Below are 13657 nucleotides of genomic sequence, written 5' to 3'. Positions count from 1 at the left end.
CTGTATGAGTGAATTAATGGCTGCACACAGGTGGAGGAATGCATGCATGTGTTTGAAATGTCGCCAAATGTGACTGAAACACAGAAAAACAGAGGTTCTGCCAGCTCGAGCTTTCTGCATAAACCAAAGGATCTCCTGCGTATGTCTGCATGTGTCATGCAGGCTTGTGTGGGTCTGTGTCTGTGTGTATAGGATCTGCCAGAGCGCTGGCTGTGCCTACAGTGCCAGATGGTGTGCCCACAGCCTGGCTCCTCTGAGACCATAAAAAGAGAGAGATCAGTGGCATTTTGACGGGCTGACATGAAAGAGTCGCCGCTAACAGTGAGTGGAGGAGTGATGTGGCCAGATCAGACCTCTGAAACCTCGCTCACCCACACCGACAAACAAACAGGATCGCAAATAAAAAACAGTGTAGCTGACACTGAATTGTATGCATGATTCAATTCTTCCCCGGGTTTAAACTCAGTATGAAATGCAGAGCAAGAGAAGGACACAAGGTCAGCTCAGACACCAGGTTTTCAGATGCACCAGAGGATCCTTCAACCTCTGCTCCTCATGCATGTAAAAAGCCTGAGTCACGGAATCAATAATTATGACCGTCTGCTGTTTATATCCATCTCTAGAAATAGCCTGCTCAGCTACACAGAATGGCGTTTTAACCACGGAAATAAAGACTGTGGTATGATCAATTTATTGTCCAAGAAACTGTGTTACAGAACTACTATGCAATGTTATTATAGTTAACTAAAATTATAAACTAGATGTGAAAAAAAAAAAAAAACATTTTAGTGAACTGAAAAAAATAGAAAATAAAAACTAACTAAAATAATTTTAGGTACTTACAAAACTAATTATAATAAAAGATATAAAACTAGAAACTAAACTGTATTAAAACAAAAATTAAAAACAAAGTAAAAATAAAACAATTGAATAACTATAATAACTTTGCTACTGTGACTACTGTGTCATGGATGTGAGAGAGGGAAATATCCCTCCTGAGACAGAATTTGTGATGGATGTATTTTACATCCGTTCATTATTAAATCTTCTCGCCACTTTCCCAGGGTGAGGTCACAATGGGAACAGAACAAGCAGAGCAGCCCATGACACCCTCAGGGAACGTAGTGAAATTCAGTCTAGACTTCTCAACATGAACAAAACAAGAAGCCAAAGCAAAAGCTCTGACGTCAGTGAGAGATGTTAACATCACTGGACACTAATTTTTTTTAACGATTTTAATGTTTTGACGTTTATTGGAGGGTAAAATTATCCACAATGCTTCTGTAGATTCCTAAATCCGTTTGTTAAGGAGCTCTATATGACATTCAGAGTCTGATTCATGTTGTCTGCACACTAGGCTGTTGTCATAAACTGTTTGTACATTTTCCTACAAAAAGCAATGCACCAAAATTTGTACATATCCCACATATTTTGAAAGACTGTGATCATGAGACCAGTGCGCTGAAGGAAGTAAGCAAGGGAGGAGTCCCGAGCGGCCTTAGAAAGAGGCAGGTTGGCGTGGTGGATGGGTCACAAAAACTCTGACTTTCTCTCAGGACTTTCCCGATGTGTGTTTGTAACTGTGAGACTCTGAGTCATCTTAAGGTATGTCCTCACCATGTTTCTTTGCCTACAACTAACCACAGTAATTTTAATTGCCTAAACCTAACCTCCGTAACTTTACATTAATTACATCACCCTATCTTAAGGACATAGTGCTATTCCTGGGGCGCTAATCGTAGGATATCATACAAACTGTTGTACCTGCATTTTCGTAGGATATCATTCAAACCGTTCTATGAGAATATGTTGCTGCACATGGCCCTCAACAATGGAGGTGGCAGAGATGGCTAGCAGCTAACAATGCTAACATGGGAGCAGCACTATCAACAGTGTCGACAGAGCTAACAGGTGGGCGTTACACTTCTGCAACAATGGTGTAAGTTGGGACAGAGTTATCAGAAGTTTAGAGCTGTGGTGATTAGCAAGCCAGTGGATACACACATGGACTCACATGCACTAACATGCGTACGTGGCCAGATCGTCTACCACAACAAAAAACAGAGAAGCTCACATTTTGACACACAGAGGGAGCGTGACTTCATTCTCTGCGCAGGATGTCATTACTTCACTATATTTTTACATAGCAAATAGTTGTTTGCTGATATATATTACTGCTCTGACTGTCATATACAGCTCCTATAATTTGGGCAGAGTTTTTAAATTCTTGTCCTCCTTTTTTAGTTTTTTAATTCTAGCATTCCAATCTGAAACTCACTGCCATTAACTGCAAATATCTAGCCAGCCAGCAGCAAATGCAAGGGATGAGAAACCAGTGACTGACTTCACTTTTCCCAGGTATTATTCATCCACTCCAATATCACAAAAGTAACCAAGCAAAACTGCATTAACGTGGATGTTCCCTTTAATGCATCCATAGTAGAGCTTTCACAAGTATAGCACAGGATGCTCTGAGTCAATGAGACAATCGATTCAATCCAGGAGACGATTGCTGCATTATAAGACCAGCTTCTGCATTGCAGATGGGACTCTACTCTATGGCAATCTATAGCACAGAGCCGAGGACATTAAACTATACATAGAAGCACCATATGGACATAAACATGTGTATGCACTCAGGTACAGACACACAAACACACACTGAATTTGACACATGAATTCATGTGTACACACAGATAAAAACATCACTGTGCATCCATGCTGTTACATCAATAATAGCTCATCCCCCATGAAAAGCCATAAGACTTCTCCATATTGACACTCTCAGGTCTACTGCAGCTGACATCTGAAAGGCTCACTGAATAATTGATCAGAGAGATCCTGATTGGTCTACAGTCTCACATGATATGTCTGCCCTGCCCATCACCAGGCAGCGGACAACCCGACCCAACTGTGTGTAACCACTCATGACCTAGACGAGACCCAAGTCGGTGAAGTCATTTCATGTGCAGAATCTTAATGCCACACACACACACACACACACACACACACAATGCCTCTAAATGTTCATTACTCCACTGTGCGTGTGCAGATTAGAAACCACACAATAGGCTGTTTAACAAAAGAGCTCACACAATGAAATTTATCTCAGTCAGATTAGATGAGTACAGAACTCAGAGCTTGAAATTCTCTCGCCGTCTTTGCACTGAATTGCAGCCGGATCCCATTAAGATCCAAGACAATTACAGATTTGCTCGTGGAAAACAATGTCGGGTGCAGAATCAGGCCAGAAATGCCCCGATAGTTTTGTTTTACAGATCTACAAGTAGGATTGAAGGCAAGAACTAAATATGTCATTTGTCTCACATTAGCCTTCTCACAATTACACTCTGTTTGAGAAGCACAGACTTCATTTCCTCCAATAACACTCATTAAGTTCACTCCACTCATACCAGTGTGGGATGGCAGACATTTTGGAAAGCTAATTGTTGTTATTATTTTGTCATTAAGACTGCTAGCTGCAGCAATATTTTCTCACCCCGGTGGCTTGCAGAGCAATAGAGCACAAGAGGTCCATCAAGGCATCAGCTGCCATTTATGTAGGTGTGGTGGTTATAATGGTCCTTTATTACAGTCTAATGAGTCACCGCAGTGGTTGCTTAGCAATTTGTTCATCCTTTGCAAAACACCAAAATTAAAAGAGTAGCTATGGTGAGAAACACAAGTACGTAAATAAGTAAGTAAGTAGAGTTTATTTAATACAGCACCATTCACGGGGCAAGGTCACAAATATACCTTTACTGGCATGAAACTGTTACAAATAAGCCCATAAAAAGTGTAAATAACAAACAAAAGATAAGTAACAACAGACCTTTAAAACATACAAAAATATAAACATTAAATACAGTCAGTTTTTATGGGAACGTCCAGAAAACGTCACATTATTTTAGGGCTGAGAGGGAAAACAAAGCCTTTGCTGGCATAATGAGGAGTTGCTGTGTGGCTTGCTGCACGTAAAGTAGTTAGAGGGTATTTTCCAAACTGAACTCACTAATGGTAATAACATTTTTTTTTAAACTGGTCCTGTATTAAGCAACAGTCCTGCTGCCAGCAGGGCCAGGCTACAATGCAAACACTTACAGCATGTTCGCACCGCCAATTTACATCCACTAAGTGTGTTTTTGCCACTGACAGGCTCAGATTGTTATTATAAGTGTCTGACAAGATTATAGAAAGGATCCCTACAGAGATAGACCTTTTTATTAGAGAGTAAGATCATTTTTGTTTAACCAGAAACAGCCCCAAATTTATTATTCCCAAACCCACCAGACTCCCATTAAATAAACAGTAATTTTATCATCGTAAAACACACTCCATTCAAAGTAGAGAGAAACAAAAGAAAACTTACATAAACCATCTTGGTTCAACTTTCCACTGTTTTAACATTCCCCAACTCTGGTTTGGTTAAATAAACTCTTAATTCTCCCAGTTAGATGAGAAAATATGCTGGCTCTGTACACACAGAATTACTGTTTATTTAAAGGGAGTCTGGTGGAATTGGCGATGGTCATTTCCAGGCTGTTTCTGGTTGAACAAAAATAATTTAACGCTGTATCCAAATAGTGTTTGATTGTTTTGCCACTGGTAGAAAAGTTGTGAGCCTCCAAGGACCTGTAGTTCTTGAGGTTGTGTGATAATGTTACAACACGTCGTCAGTGGCGATCCTAGACCCAAAGAAGCTCATCAGAGCCCCCAACACTCCCGATGTTGTTTTTCCTCCTCCTCTTTCTTTTTTTATTTGTTTCTGGTGACCAGAAGGGTACACACATTTCATGGTGTTGACAGATACATCTAACATATATATGACAGTTACAGGTGGCTAGCTGACCGTCCTAACTAACAGTATCCAGTGAGTATCCATAAGTTGCCAATATGGGCGACCATTAGGGGGCCCTTTTCCAAAAATTCCAAAACCTCTTGCACACTGTCAAAACATAGGCCAATGGTTTTGAGTTACGTTAGCGCTGCTATACTTTCTCAAATCATGCTTGGAATTCACTAAAAGTATCACATCATAGCGTTAATGGCTGTGGGATATGAATATTATGGTAAGTTTAATTAATCATATTTAAAGTAAATGTAATAGTGTCTCTTATGTAAGCATTTACATTTACAGTCTGGGGGAAAGGACTGTTTCCCCCTCGCTGACTCCGTCCTCACCATGCCCTCTTGCTATAACTAGACACCAACTGTAACTATAGGAAGAGTCCACCACCTCAAAGGCACGATGACCTTTTGTTACAATAACGCCATGATGACCACCAAAAAGAAATCCTGGACACCTGCATTATTGTGAGACTCACAGTAGGTGATGCTTACTGTAGCAGAGCCTGTGTTTCTTCCACAGGGTGTAATCTACCATGAGGGTTGTATGAATGTGTGTGTGAGAGTGTGTTTAATCAGCAGAAAGAGCTGGATTTGGACTTAGTAATCAGGAAACGGTCCCAAACCCTTCCTTGTAATTGGTTATGACTGCTAGACAAGGGTAAGTGACAAACAAACAGGCAGGCAGGGGTATTTTTAGCTGCTCCTAACCACATACCAGCAGAAAGTCAAAAGAGGGAGGGGGGGTGGATTAAACAAGCCTTGTGGTCTATCCTGACTACATCTGATTACATTATGTAAAACAGCACATCCTGAGTTCAAAGAGCAAAAAAGCAGAGCGGTTACAACTCAGAAATGACTAATGGAAAAGCCATGAGCGCTGTAACCAAGACATTAATGTTACCATGTGGCCATAAAAACACACACTCACCTTCTGTAGACTGGTGGGATTCAGCTGAGTTTTGTCTATAATCTTCACCGCCACCTAGAGAGAGAAAAGACAGGAAGACAGAGGAAGAAAGGCGGAGGGGGGAGAGAGAGTGGGATGTAGAGATAAAAGATAAACAAGATGTCAAAACTAATTCTAGTTTTGTATTTGTGTTTTTGTTGTACAATGAAAGCTTGTGTTGCAGTGAACTAGTATCCTCATTATTTCACTATTCCGCCATGAGGTGGCTTTGTCAAAACATGTCACCGCTGAAATCGGTTTAATCTGAACACACCTTAAAGCTCTTCTGTTTAGTAATTTGTGCAGAGATGAAGCTTGGATTGGCAGGGATAAAAAAACAGATGCATTTGTTGATGATGGTGAATATAAAATAAGACCCACTGCACACAGGAGCCTTTCAGTATATGTAAATGTATCCGCAGACAGTCTGTCCAACTGTCCCTGTGTGGCAGCCAGGCTGGAGTTGGCATATATGACTCTGCAGGTCGGTGATCTACTGTTGGCTCGGCAGATCTTGCTAGGCAGCAGTCTGAACCATCCATCTCAATAATCACCCCAAAGTGCACACTGAAACAGACCTGCTCCCCTCACTTTCTGAGAGCTCAGCAGCTTTCACAGAGCAACTAGCTGAGCCACACTGCAGACTCACCACCAGTAAACCCATACATTATGCTGATAAGTGATGGACGGAGCAGTTTTACAATATAATGTAATTACACTGAAATAAAACACATGGCCTTTTGTTGTTGCACAAAATAGTTCCATAATAATTATAGTTTTATTACACAGCCTTAAGATTGGTTGAATAAATATGAATGTCACCAGTCTGTGGTCGAACCACAAGGCAATTACCACAAGACTTTTTCAGCCCTGCTAAAGAGAGCGCCGGGCTCTGAGGAAGGCCCACAAAGTTGGTTCAAAACACTTAGGAGCTGCAAGGCCTGTATAGGCCTCAAGGGGAGTTTAGACTCTTCAACTGTGTCCTTACAGACCATTTCACAGTGTTACACATTTTTAAATTAGTTGGGTGTTTATTCTCTGTTGTAATGTTTGTTATAATGGCAGCAGCTGACAGGAAGTAAACGATCCAAGCTGTTTTACAGTAACGCAGCTCCAATGAAATTGTTTACATAATGATTCTCACCATGTTTTAAGTATTGCAAGTGATATATACCCCAAAACACCAGCATGTTACTAAATGTTCTTGATCTTTGAGTGTGTTGTTGATGTAATGAGACACTATTGTTCCTTGATATAACTCACAGCTGAAATGCATGAGCAACTAAGTCATGCAAGTCACTCTGTACTTAACCACTGCAGTGCTTTGAGCTAAATGCTAATCTCAGAATGCTAACATGCGCCCAATCAAAAAGATGATGCTAACCAGGTACAAGAATGGCTGAGAATTTAATATTTGCATAACAAGTGAGTTATAGCATGTTCATTTCTTATTTTAAAATGTAGCCTATGATGTTTAATATGATGTTTACATGAGTACAGAGAAATCAGGTTATTCATATTCCCCTAGTTTCTGTCAGAGTACTCCAGCTAGCATACTCAGGTTTCTCATAAACGTAATATGGTGTTTAAATGCTCAAACATATAGCCCATTAACCTGATCATAAATGGGTTATTCATGTCTCATTGTGTTTATCCTTACAGGCCGAGTCAGCAATTCTGAAAGACTGTTCATATATGAACTCAACACCCGAACAAACAGACCCCTCCCTTAAGTACTCCTTTAGAAGCTCCAGTAATATCTGTGATGCAATTTAAGTTTCATTACAATCGTGGTGTGGCTCCGCTCCTCATGACCTCAGACGGGAAGAGAAGGAGTAGCTGGTGTAGTGCTGTGTGGCTCAGCCTGAACGGCTTTGTTTGTTCCCCATTTACAGAGCCAGGGCTGTGTACGAACATCAGATTTATTTTCGGCGCACACAGAACTGACAGCTAGCGGACTGTGAAGTGATATTAGCTGAATCTGACAAAATGTGTATATGATTAGAATCCCCGACTGCATCTTTAAGCTCTAACAAATGTGTTTAATGAATTTCCAACCTCATAAAACAAACTGTATAGCTGATTTTTTTTAAAGCACTTTAAATCAAGCATATTTACATCTATGATACGAGATAGCAGTCTCCGTCTTCCCTGCATTTGCTTGCGCGTAGCAGCATATCTTGACGTTTTACCGCCACCGTTTGACCTGTGGAATAGTGTGAAATCATCAGGAAGGCTGTGTATCATGTCATGCATATGTGTGTGTCGTTGTGGGAGTCACTGAGAGGAAAAACAGCTCCATAGTGCTGAAACTCCCCAAGGTACCTTTAACCTGCCCAAATATTCCATCGCCAATGTGTATATAAAATACTAAGCAACTAACTAACCACCAAAAGGCTGTGATGAAGGGCTCTTGAGCAAAGCATGAAAGGATTTTCATTCATACAATGACTGACATGGTTAATTATAATCATGGTACCAACCTTCATCATGTTGGCAACTAACACACAGCACAAGAAACTACTGACATAGATATTTGCTGTTAGTATAGAAAGGACAGCATGTTTTATAATAACAGCAAATAAATCAGGCTAACACTTGATTCAAAGCTGTAAACTTGACAAATACCTGGTGAACTATTTTTTCAAGGATGTATTAGTTGTTGTTTTTTAGCTGAATCAGGAGCCACTGCACCACAGATTGCTGCCTTTTCTCTCGTTCTGTCGTCTGCATTGTGAAACTATCAAGAACACATTCCAGACTTGAGTAAACGTTACTCATATTGTCTTCTGTCCTTCTGTATGTTCAACTGCTCAATAAGATTCAGACAGAGAGACTGTAACCCTGACCTTTCTTTGGAAGGGAAGATGGGGAGAAATTGCCTTTGGAGATCAATGATACCATAAAAGCATTAATTACAATTTATGATAACAGCATTACTGTGACTCCAGCCTTATGAGAGCTTAAAAAGCATGCTTCAGTGGATGCAGACTCTGGCTGTAATCCCAAGCAGCCTGTTAAGGGGAGAACCAGTAAGCAAATGCTGAGTCACGGTGGAGAGAATGCAGGTTATTCAGCCCGAGCTGGGTTTCCCTAAAACTTACAATACAAGTGGCATTTAATTTCAACCAAACTTGTAAACTAGACTCCATAATGACAGCAATGTGGTGGCTGTGAGAGGAAAAGAGTCTAGCAGGGAGAAGAGAGAGCGGAGTGAAAGACTGCAAAGTGTGTAGACACGCAGTACGCAGGTGGTGTCTATTTGCAGCCTGTCTTAGGTGGGCAGGTGCACAGACAGACTTCGCTTCCCTCCTTTCTGCTTCCTCCTGTCATGGACAAAACTCAGGTGGAGGCGATGTATGCCTGCAGGTGTCGGAGCTGTCCTAGTGTGTCACTCCATTGTTCCAGCTCTGCGTTAGTCAGAGATATTCATTGCATTTCCTCTACACTGAACCAATATTTCCCTTCTTGTTCTCCGATTGAGAGATTTGATGAAGACAGCATCACATCATATGCCAGCGTCTGTGTGCACGTGGGTGTGTGTGTTCGCTGTCTAATGGATTTGAGGGTGAATAATTCAGTTGCACAGTGACAGAAGGGCAACGTGCATCACTGTTAATTATTCAGCGCGTTCGTAACACACGGCCCATATGCTCTTCGCCGCATGCGGGTCTTGTGATAGCGCGCGCATTTCAAACACGTACACGTGAATATTCAGCTAGAGGACACGGGAGGGGAAACTTAGTCACAGCATCACTTGTGTGCTGGAGAGCTTCACATGTTCCTCTACACTTTTATTTCCCCCTGAGCTCTTTTTACACAACCACAAGGTCACGATCTCTGTGCGCTAAAGGGAACTACTGTAACAGAGCATAATCTCATATCTCTTGCACAGAAAAGTATTACTGTTGCTAGATTGTAAGAATATAAATAACATGTACAAAAATGTACATATTTTTTTTGTCATACACATAAAGTGCCTCTTTATAAAGCCTAAGTTATAATTAACCCATAAAAAATTTACTCCAGCATTCTTTACACTACCATATAGTTTATGCAGAGCCCAGTATGCAGTAACAACTCAACCTGCATATACAATTGATACTTTACGTGTCTATTTCTGTCTCCTCCGTATGTACAAAATCTACTTGCAGTCGAGTTTTTTCTTATTCATGTTGAGGGCCTAAAGATAGAGGGTGTCGCACAGATTTTTGCATCCTCCAAAGCAACTTCAGAGGCTGTGAAAATAAAACTGACTTGAGGAGATATATCCACCAGTTTCCATACCTACTTGCCACATAACAGCTGTATGTTCATGTTTGCTTGTCTTTGTTTAGCTCTGTTGTCTTTCTTTAGCTGTACAGTATGTCTATATTTGGTTCTTTCGGTGCATTTTTTTCTCTGCACTGTGTGAGGCCATGAAGAGCTACTGAAAAGCAGAGGCAAACTCCCTCTATGTGTCAATATTCCAGCTGAAACAGTTGATTTATCAATAACTTGATTGAGAAAAATAGTTAAAAAATAGTTGCTTCATCAGAATTTGTCAGAAAAAATATTAAATATTCCCCCGTTATAGCTTTTCACTTGTGAGAATTTGCTGTTTTTCTGCATTGTTTCTGATAATAAACTGAAAATCTTCATATTTTGGAGTGTTGGTCGAAGAAAACAAGCAATTCAATGACATCAACTTGAGTTTCAGTAAATTTGGATGGGCATTTTAACTATTTTCTTACATTTTACAGACCAATGATTAGAGAGATACTTTGCCAGTTGTCAGCCAGATTTGTATCATAACAGCGTGGTCAGTATATGTAAAAGAACTGCGGTGAACTTCCCTCCATCTTACCATCACCCGGACCTCCCTGCTTGTTTGACAGTGAAAATCTGCCAGATGATGCATTTTCTCCGACTCTATGGCTGCTGTTCGAACTACAGATTGTACCTCCTTATGTTTGTGTGCTCGCCACCACCACAGACACAAAGAGTACAGAAGAGGATTATCCCTCTCTCTCAAACTTGGATCAAACGCAGATCAAACTATAAAACTTAGCAGAGCTCATTAAATATGAACCAGGGTTCTGTTACTGTAATGCCTATTCCTCACTTAAAATGTCTTCAGAAACATATTAGTTTACTGTTTAACTGTAATACAAGATCTTTTGTTACCAGCTGGCAGCCATATTGTTTTCGGACAGGCAACTTGCATCATGTCACCCACCAGTGGGAGTGTTTATTGGTCTGGGGCTTCGCAGTGCAACCTGGTGGTTGTAAGTTTTCTACTTATTGAGCAAAAGTGAATGCTACAGCCCTTCTCCTCTGTTTTCTCTGGCCATGTAGCACCAATTTTAAAAGTATTTGCATCTTCTACGGCACAGACAGACCAGTTCTGGGACAAGACCATCTTTCCAGCAGTGAGTTCTTTAATAAATCCATAAATATCTTAAGATTAATAATAATAACAATACTACATTGGATTTATATAGTGCTTTTCTGGATACTCACAGATAGATTGATTAATCTTAAGATTATTCTTACATAAATCGAAAGATTAATCAATACTTTTTCTAACACTGCTCTATATTACAATATAAAAAAAGATATGCAAAGTCAAGTATAAAATAATCCAACTGATTGTCAAAGCAGTTGAATATGTCCCACTGATATGCATGACATCAGATAAATTCTTTAAACAAGAGCTCTTTTTTGCAATAATCAATTTAGGCAACCAAATCCAGTAAAATAACAATGTGGTGAGATCATATCATTACAATGCAAATTCACTTAAATTTGACAAATTAAATTGATAATGATAATGCACCATCACTTCCCTAGTGGGCAGGAGATGAGGGCATATGGTAGAAGCAAATGTTTCCATCAGTGCAGCTGAGCGTGTGTGTATGTGTGTATGTGTGTGTGTGCAGTCGCCCTCTTCAGCAGATAGGACACTCTGTCACCTAGAAGTGACTGCTGCTCTGCTTCCACAGAGCTCCCATTGATGCTTTTCTACAAAGGTAAAACTTTCTTTTGTTTTAGCTGCAAGAAAAATTTTTGTCAGTAAGAAGCTTGCCAGACTCGAGCTCAGATAGAGTCAGTTTTTTAGTGGGTTATGTTCTTTCCACCTGTTCTCTTACTCACTCTGATCCATGTCTTTGCATTCTGATGAGCCAGCAAGGGCACTCAGGCACACACAGCAGCGCCTGACCTTCTCAGCAAACAGTGGGCAGCATACCCAATATGGCTGTTTAACATTAGCGTGGAAGGACACAGAATGGATCAAACTGTTACTGGTTTGACCTCGGAGAATATGGACGCCCTCCATACTCTGATATGACCAATGTGAAACTCAGAGGATTTAAGGATGCAGGTGGATAAGAAACAGAGATGAGAGGATATCTGAGGTGGATCAGAGCTGTCAGTGAGCGCTGCGAGTCCTGCTGAGTGAGAGACAGTGAACAGATCGCAGGTCATTGTTTTCTCCTTAGGGAAACAGGAGCTTTAATTACTGACACACCAAAGCAAGCTGTCTATCACTCTGACAGGTCAGCAGTGTATGACTGTGTTTGTGGGAGTGTTTGAGAAAGGCAGAAAGAGACAGATTGGCCTGACCTGATGGGGAAAGTACAGTATTTTGATGATGGGAGATCATTCATACTCCTCAGAGTCAGAACAGAATCAGCATTTCATATGCAAAACACCCACTGAAGAAAAATCTTTTTATGAGAGAGGTGATGAAGCAAATAAATATGACACCATCTTTCTGTTACACTTTGCTTACCCAGGTGGATGCGTAAAACTGCAACTCAAATTATAATGAATGTAGTAATAAGCTGCAGCTCTAACTGTTCACATGTAGCAATAGAAGACTGAGGCTGAGATGAAGATTGTATTGTACATGGACAAAACAGTAACACCTAAATGTTTTTTAAATATGAAACAAAAGCATTGTCTCACCTCTCGTCCAGTCAGGACATGTCGTGCCAGCTTCACCTTAGCGAAATTCCCCTTCCCAATGGTCTTGAGGAGGCGGTAATTGCCAATATGGGGGTGCTCCTCTGTGGAGGTGAAAGAGTTGCGGCATCGCGGCAAGCTGTGGCGACTGGCAGACTTTGTCGGGGGGACTGGGGGTTCAACAAAGCCATCCACTGAAGAGTGCTGCAGGAAAGCCACACATGTCGAGGTCAGCAACATTCCCTGAGTGAAATTTATACAGACACCAATACAACAAGTCCCTGAACCTCTCTGGCTCATTGACAAGCTCAGTAACTCCAAAAGGACCCTCTCTGTTGCCACACTGGCAGCATGCATACAAACAATGCAGCAGAGTGCTGCAGTGGAGCTTTGTGTGTGTGCCAAAGGTGGGATATTCACTGTGCAAACAGAGATGAACCCATTAACCTAGATCCAGATTCAAGAAGGGGATCTAATGTTCTACATGTGCATGAGTGAGCGCATATACTGTAACTACATTTACATGCAAGCCCAAGGAGAACTGTGTGGGAGAGAATCGGGTTCCCTTTTCTCTTTCTGTGACACCTTAACCTCAAAAAGACCTTATCAGCCACGAGACAAGACTCAATAACAATAGACAGTGGGCTCCTTTGACTTTGTGCCTTTGAGAAATACCTACAACATGTGCAGCACAGAGTCACGAATTGAAACAATATTACTGGCTCCATGGCCAAACCCGATAACAACAAGTGTCCCTGTGATATGGCATGTGAAGGTGAATTAGGAACAGCTTGCTATAAGTACAGCGCTGGCACAGGCTACGCGCAGTCTCTGATGGTCTGTTTCCTCTTCTCCACGACAGCTGCTGATGTCAGTCCAGGTCAGAGATCCCATGATCCTCTGCTCCTGAGCACC

The 13657-nt window shown here is 41.1% G+C and overlaps 1 protein-coding gene across 4 annotated transcripts in view; it reads right to left on the bottom strand.

Annotated features, from left to right (window-relative positions):
- LOC126406618 (serine/threonine-protein kinase MARK1-like) overlaps positions 1–13657 on the bottom strand; it is a 41522-nt gene that overhangs the window by 25581 nt on the left and 2284 nt on the right. For all 4 annotated transcript variants that reach the window (XM_050071025.1, XM_050071026.1, XM_050071027.1 and 1 more), the window contains exons 2-3: positions 12746–12946; positions 5777–5830 (exon numbers count right to left, since the gene is read on the bottom strand). In XM_050071025.1, coding sequence (XP_049926982.1) covers positions 5777–5830; positions 12746–12946 — 255 coding nt within the window. The remainder of the gene's footprint in view (positions 1–5776; positions 5831–12745; positions 12947–13657) is intronic.

The sequence above is a fragment of the Epinephelus moara genome, chromosome 19, assembly GCF_006386435.1.
Source record: "Epinephelus moara isolate mb chromosome 19, YSFRI_EMoa_1.0, whole genome shotgun sequence".
Lineage (NCBI taxonomy): Eukaryota > Metazoa > Chordata > Actinopteri > Perciformes > Serranidae > Epinephelus > Epinephelus moara.
This window is presented reverse-complemented; position numbering and strand designations above follow the sequence as displayed.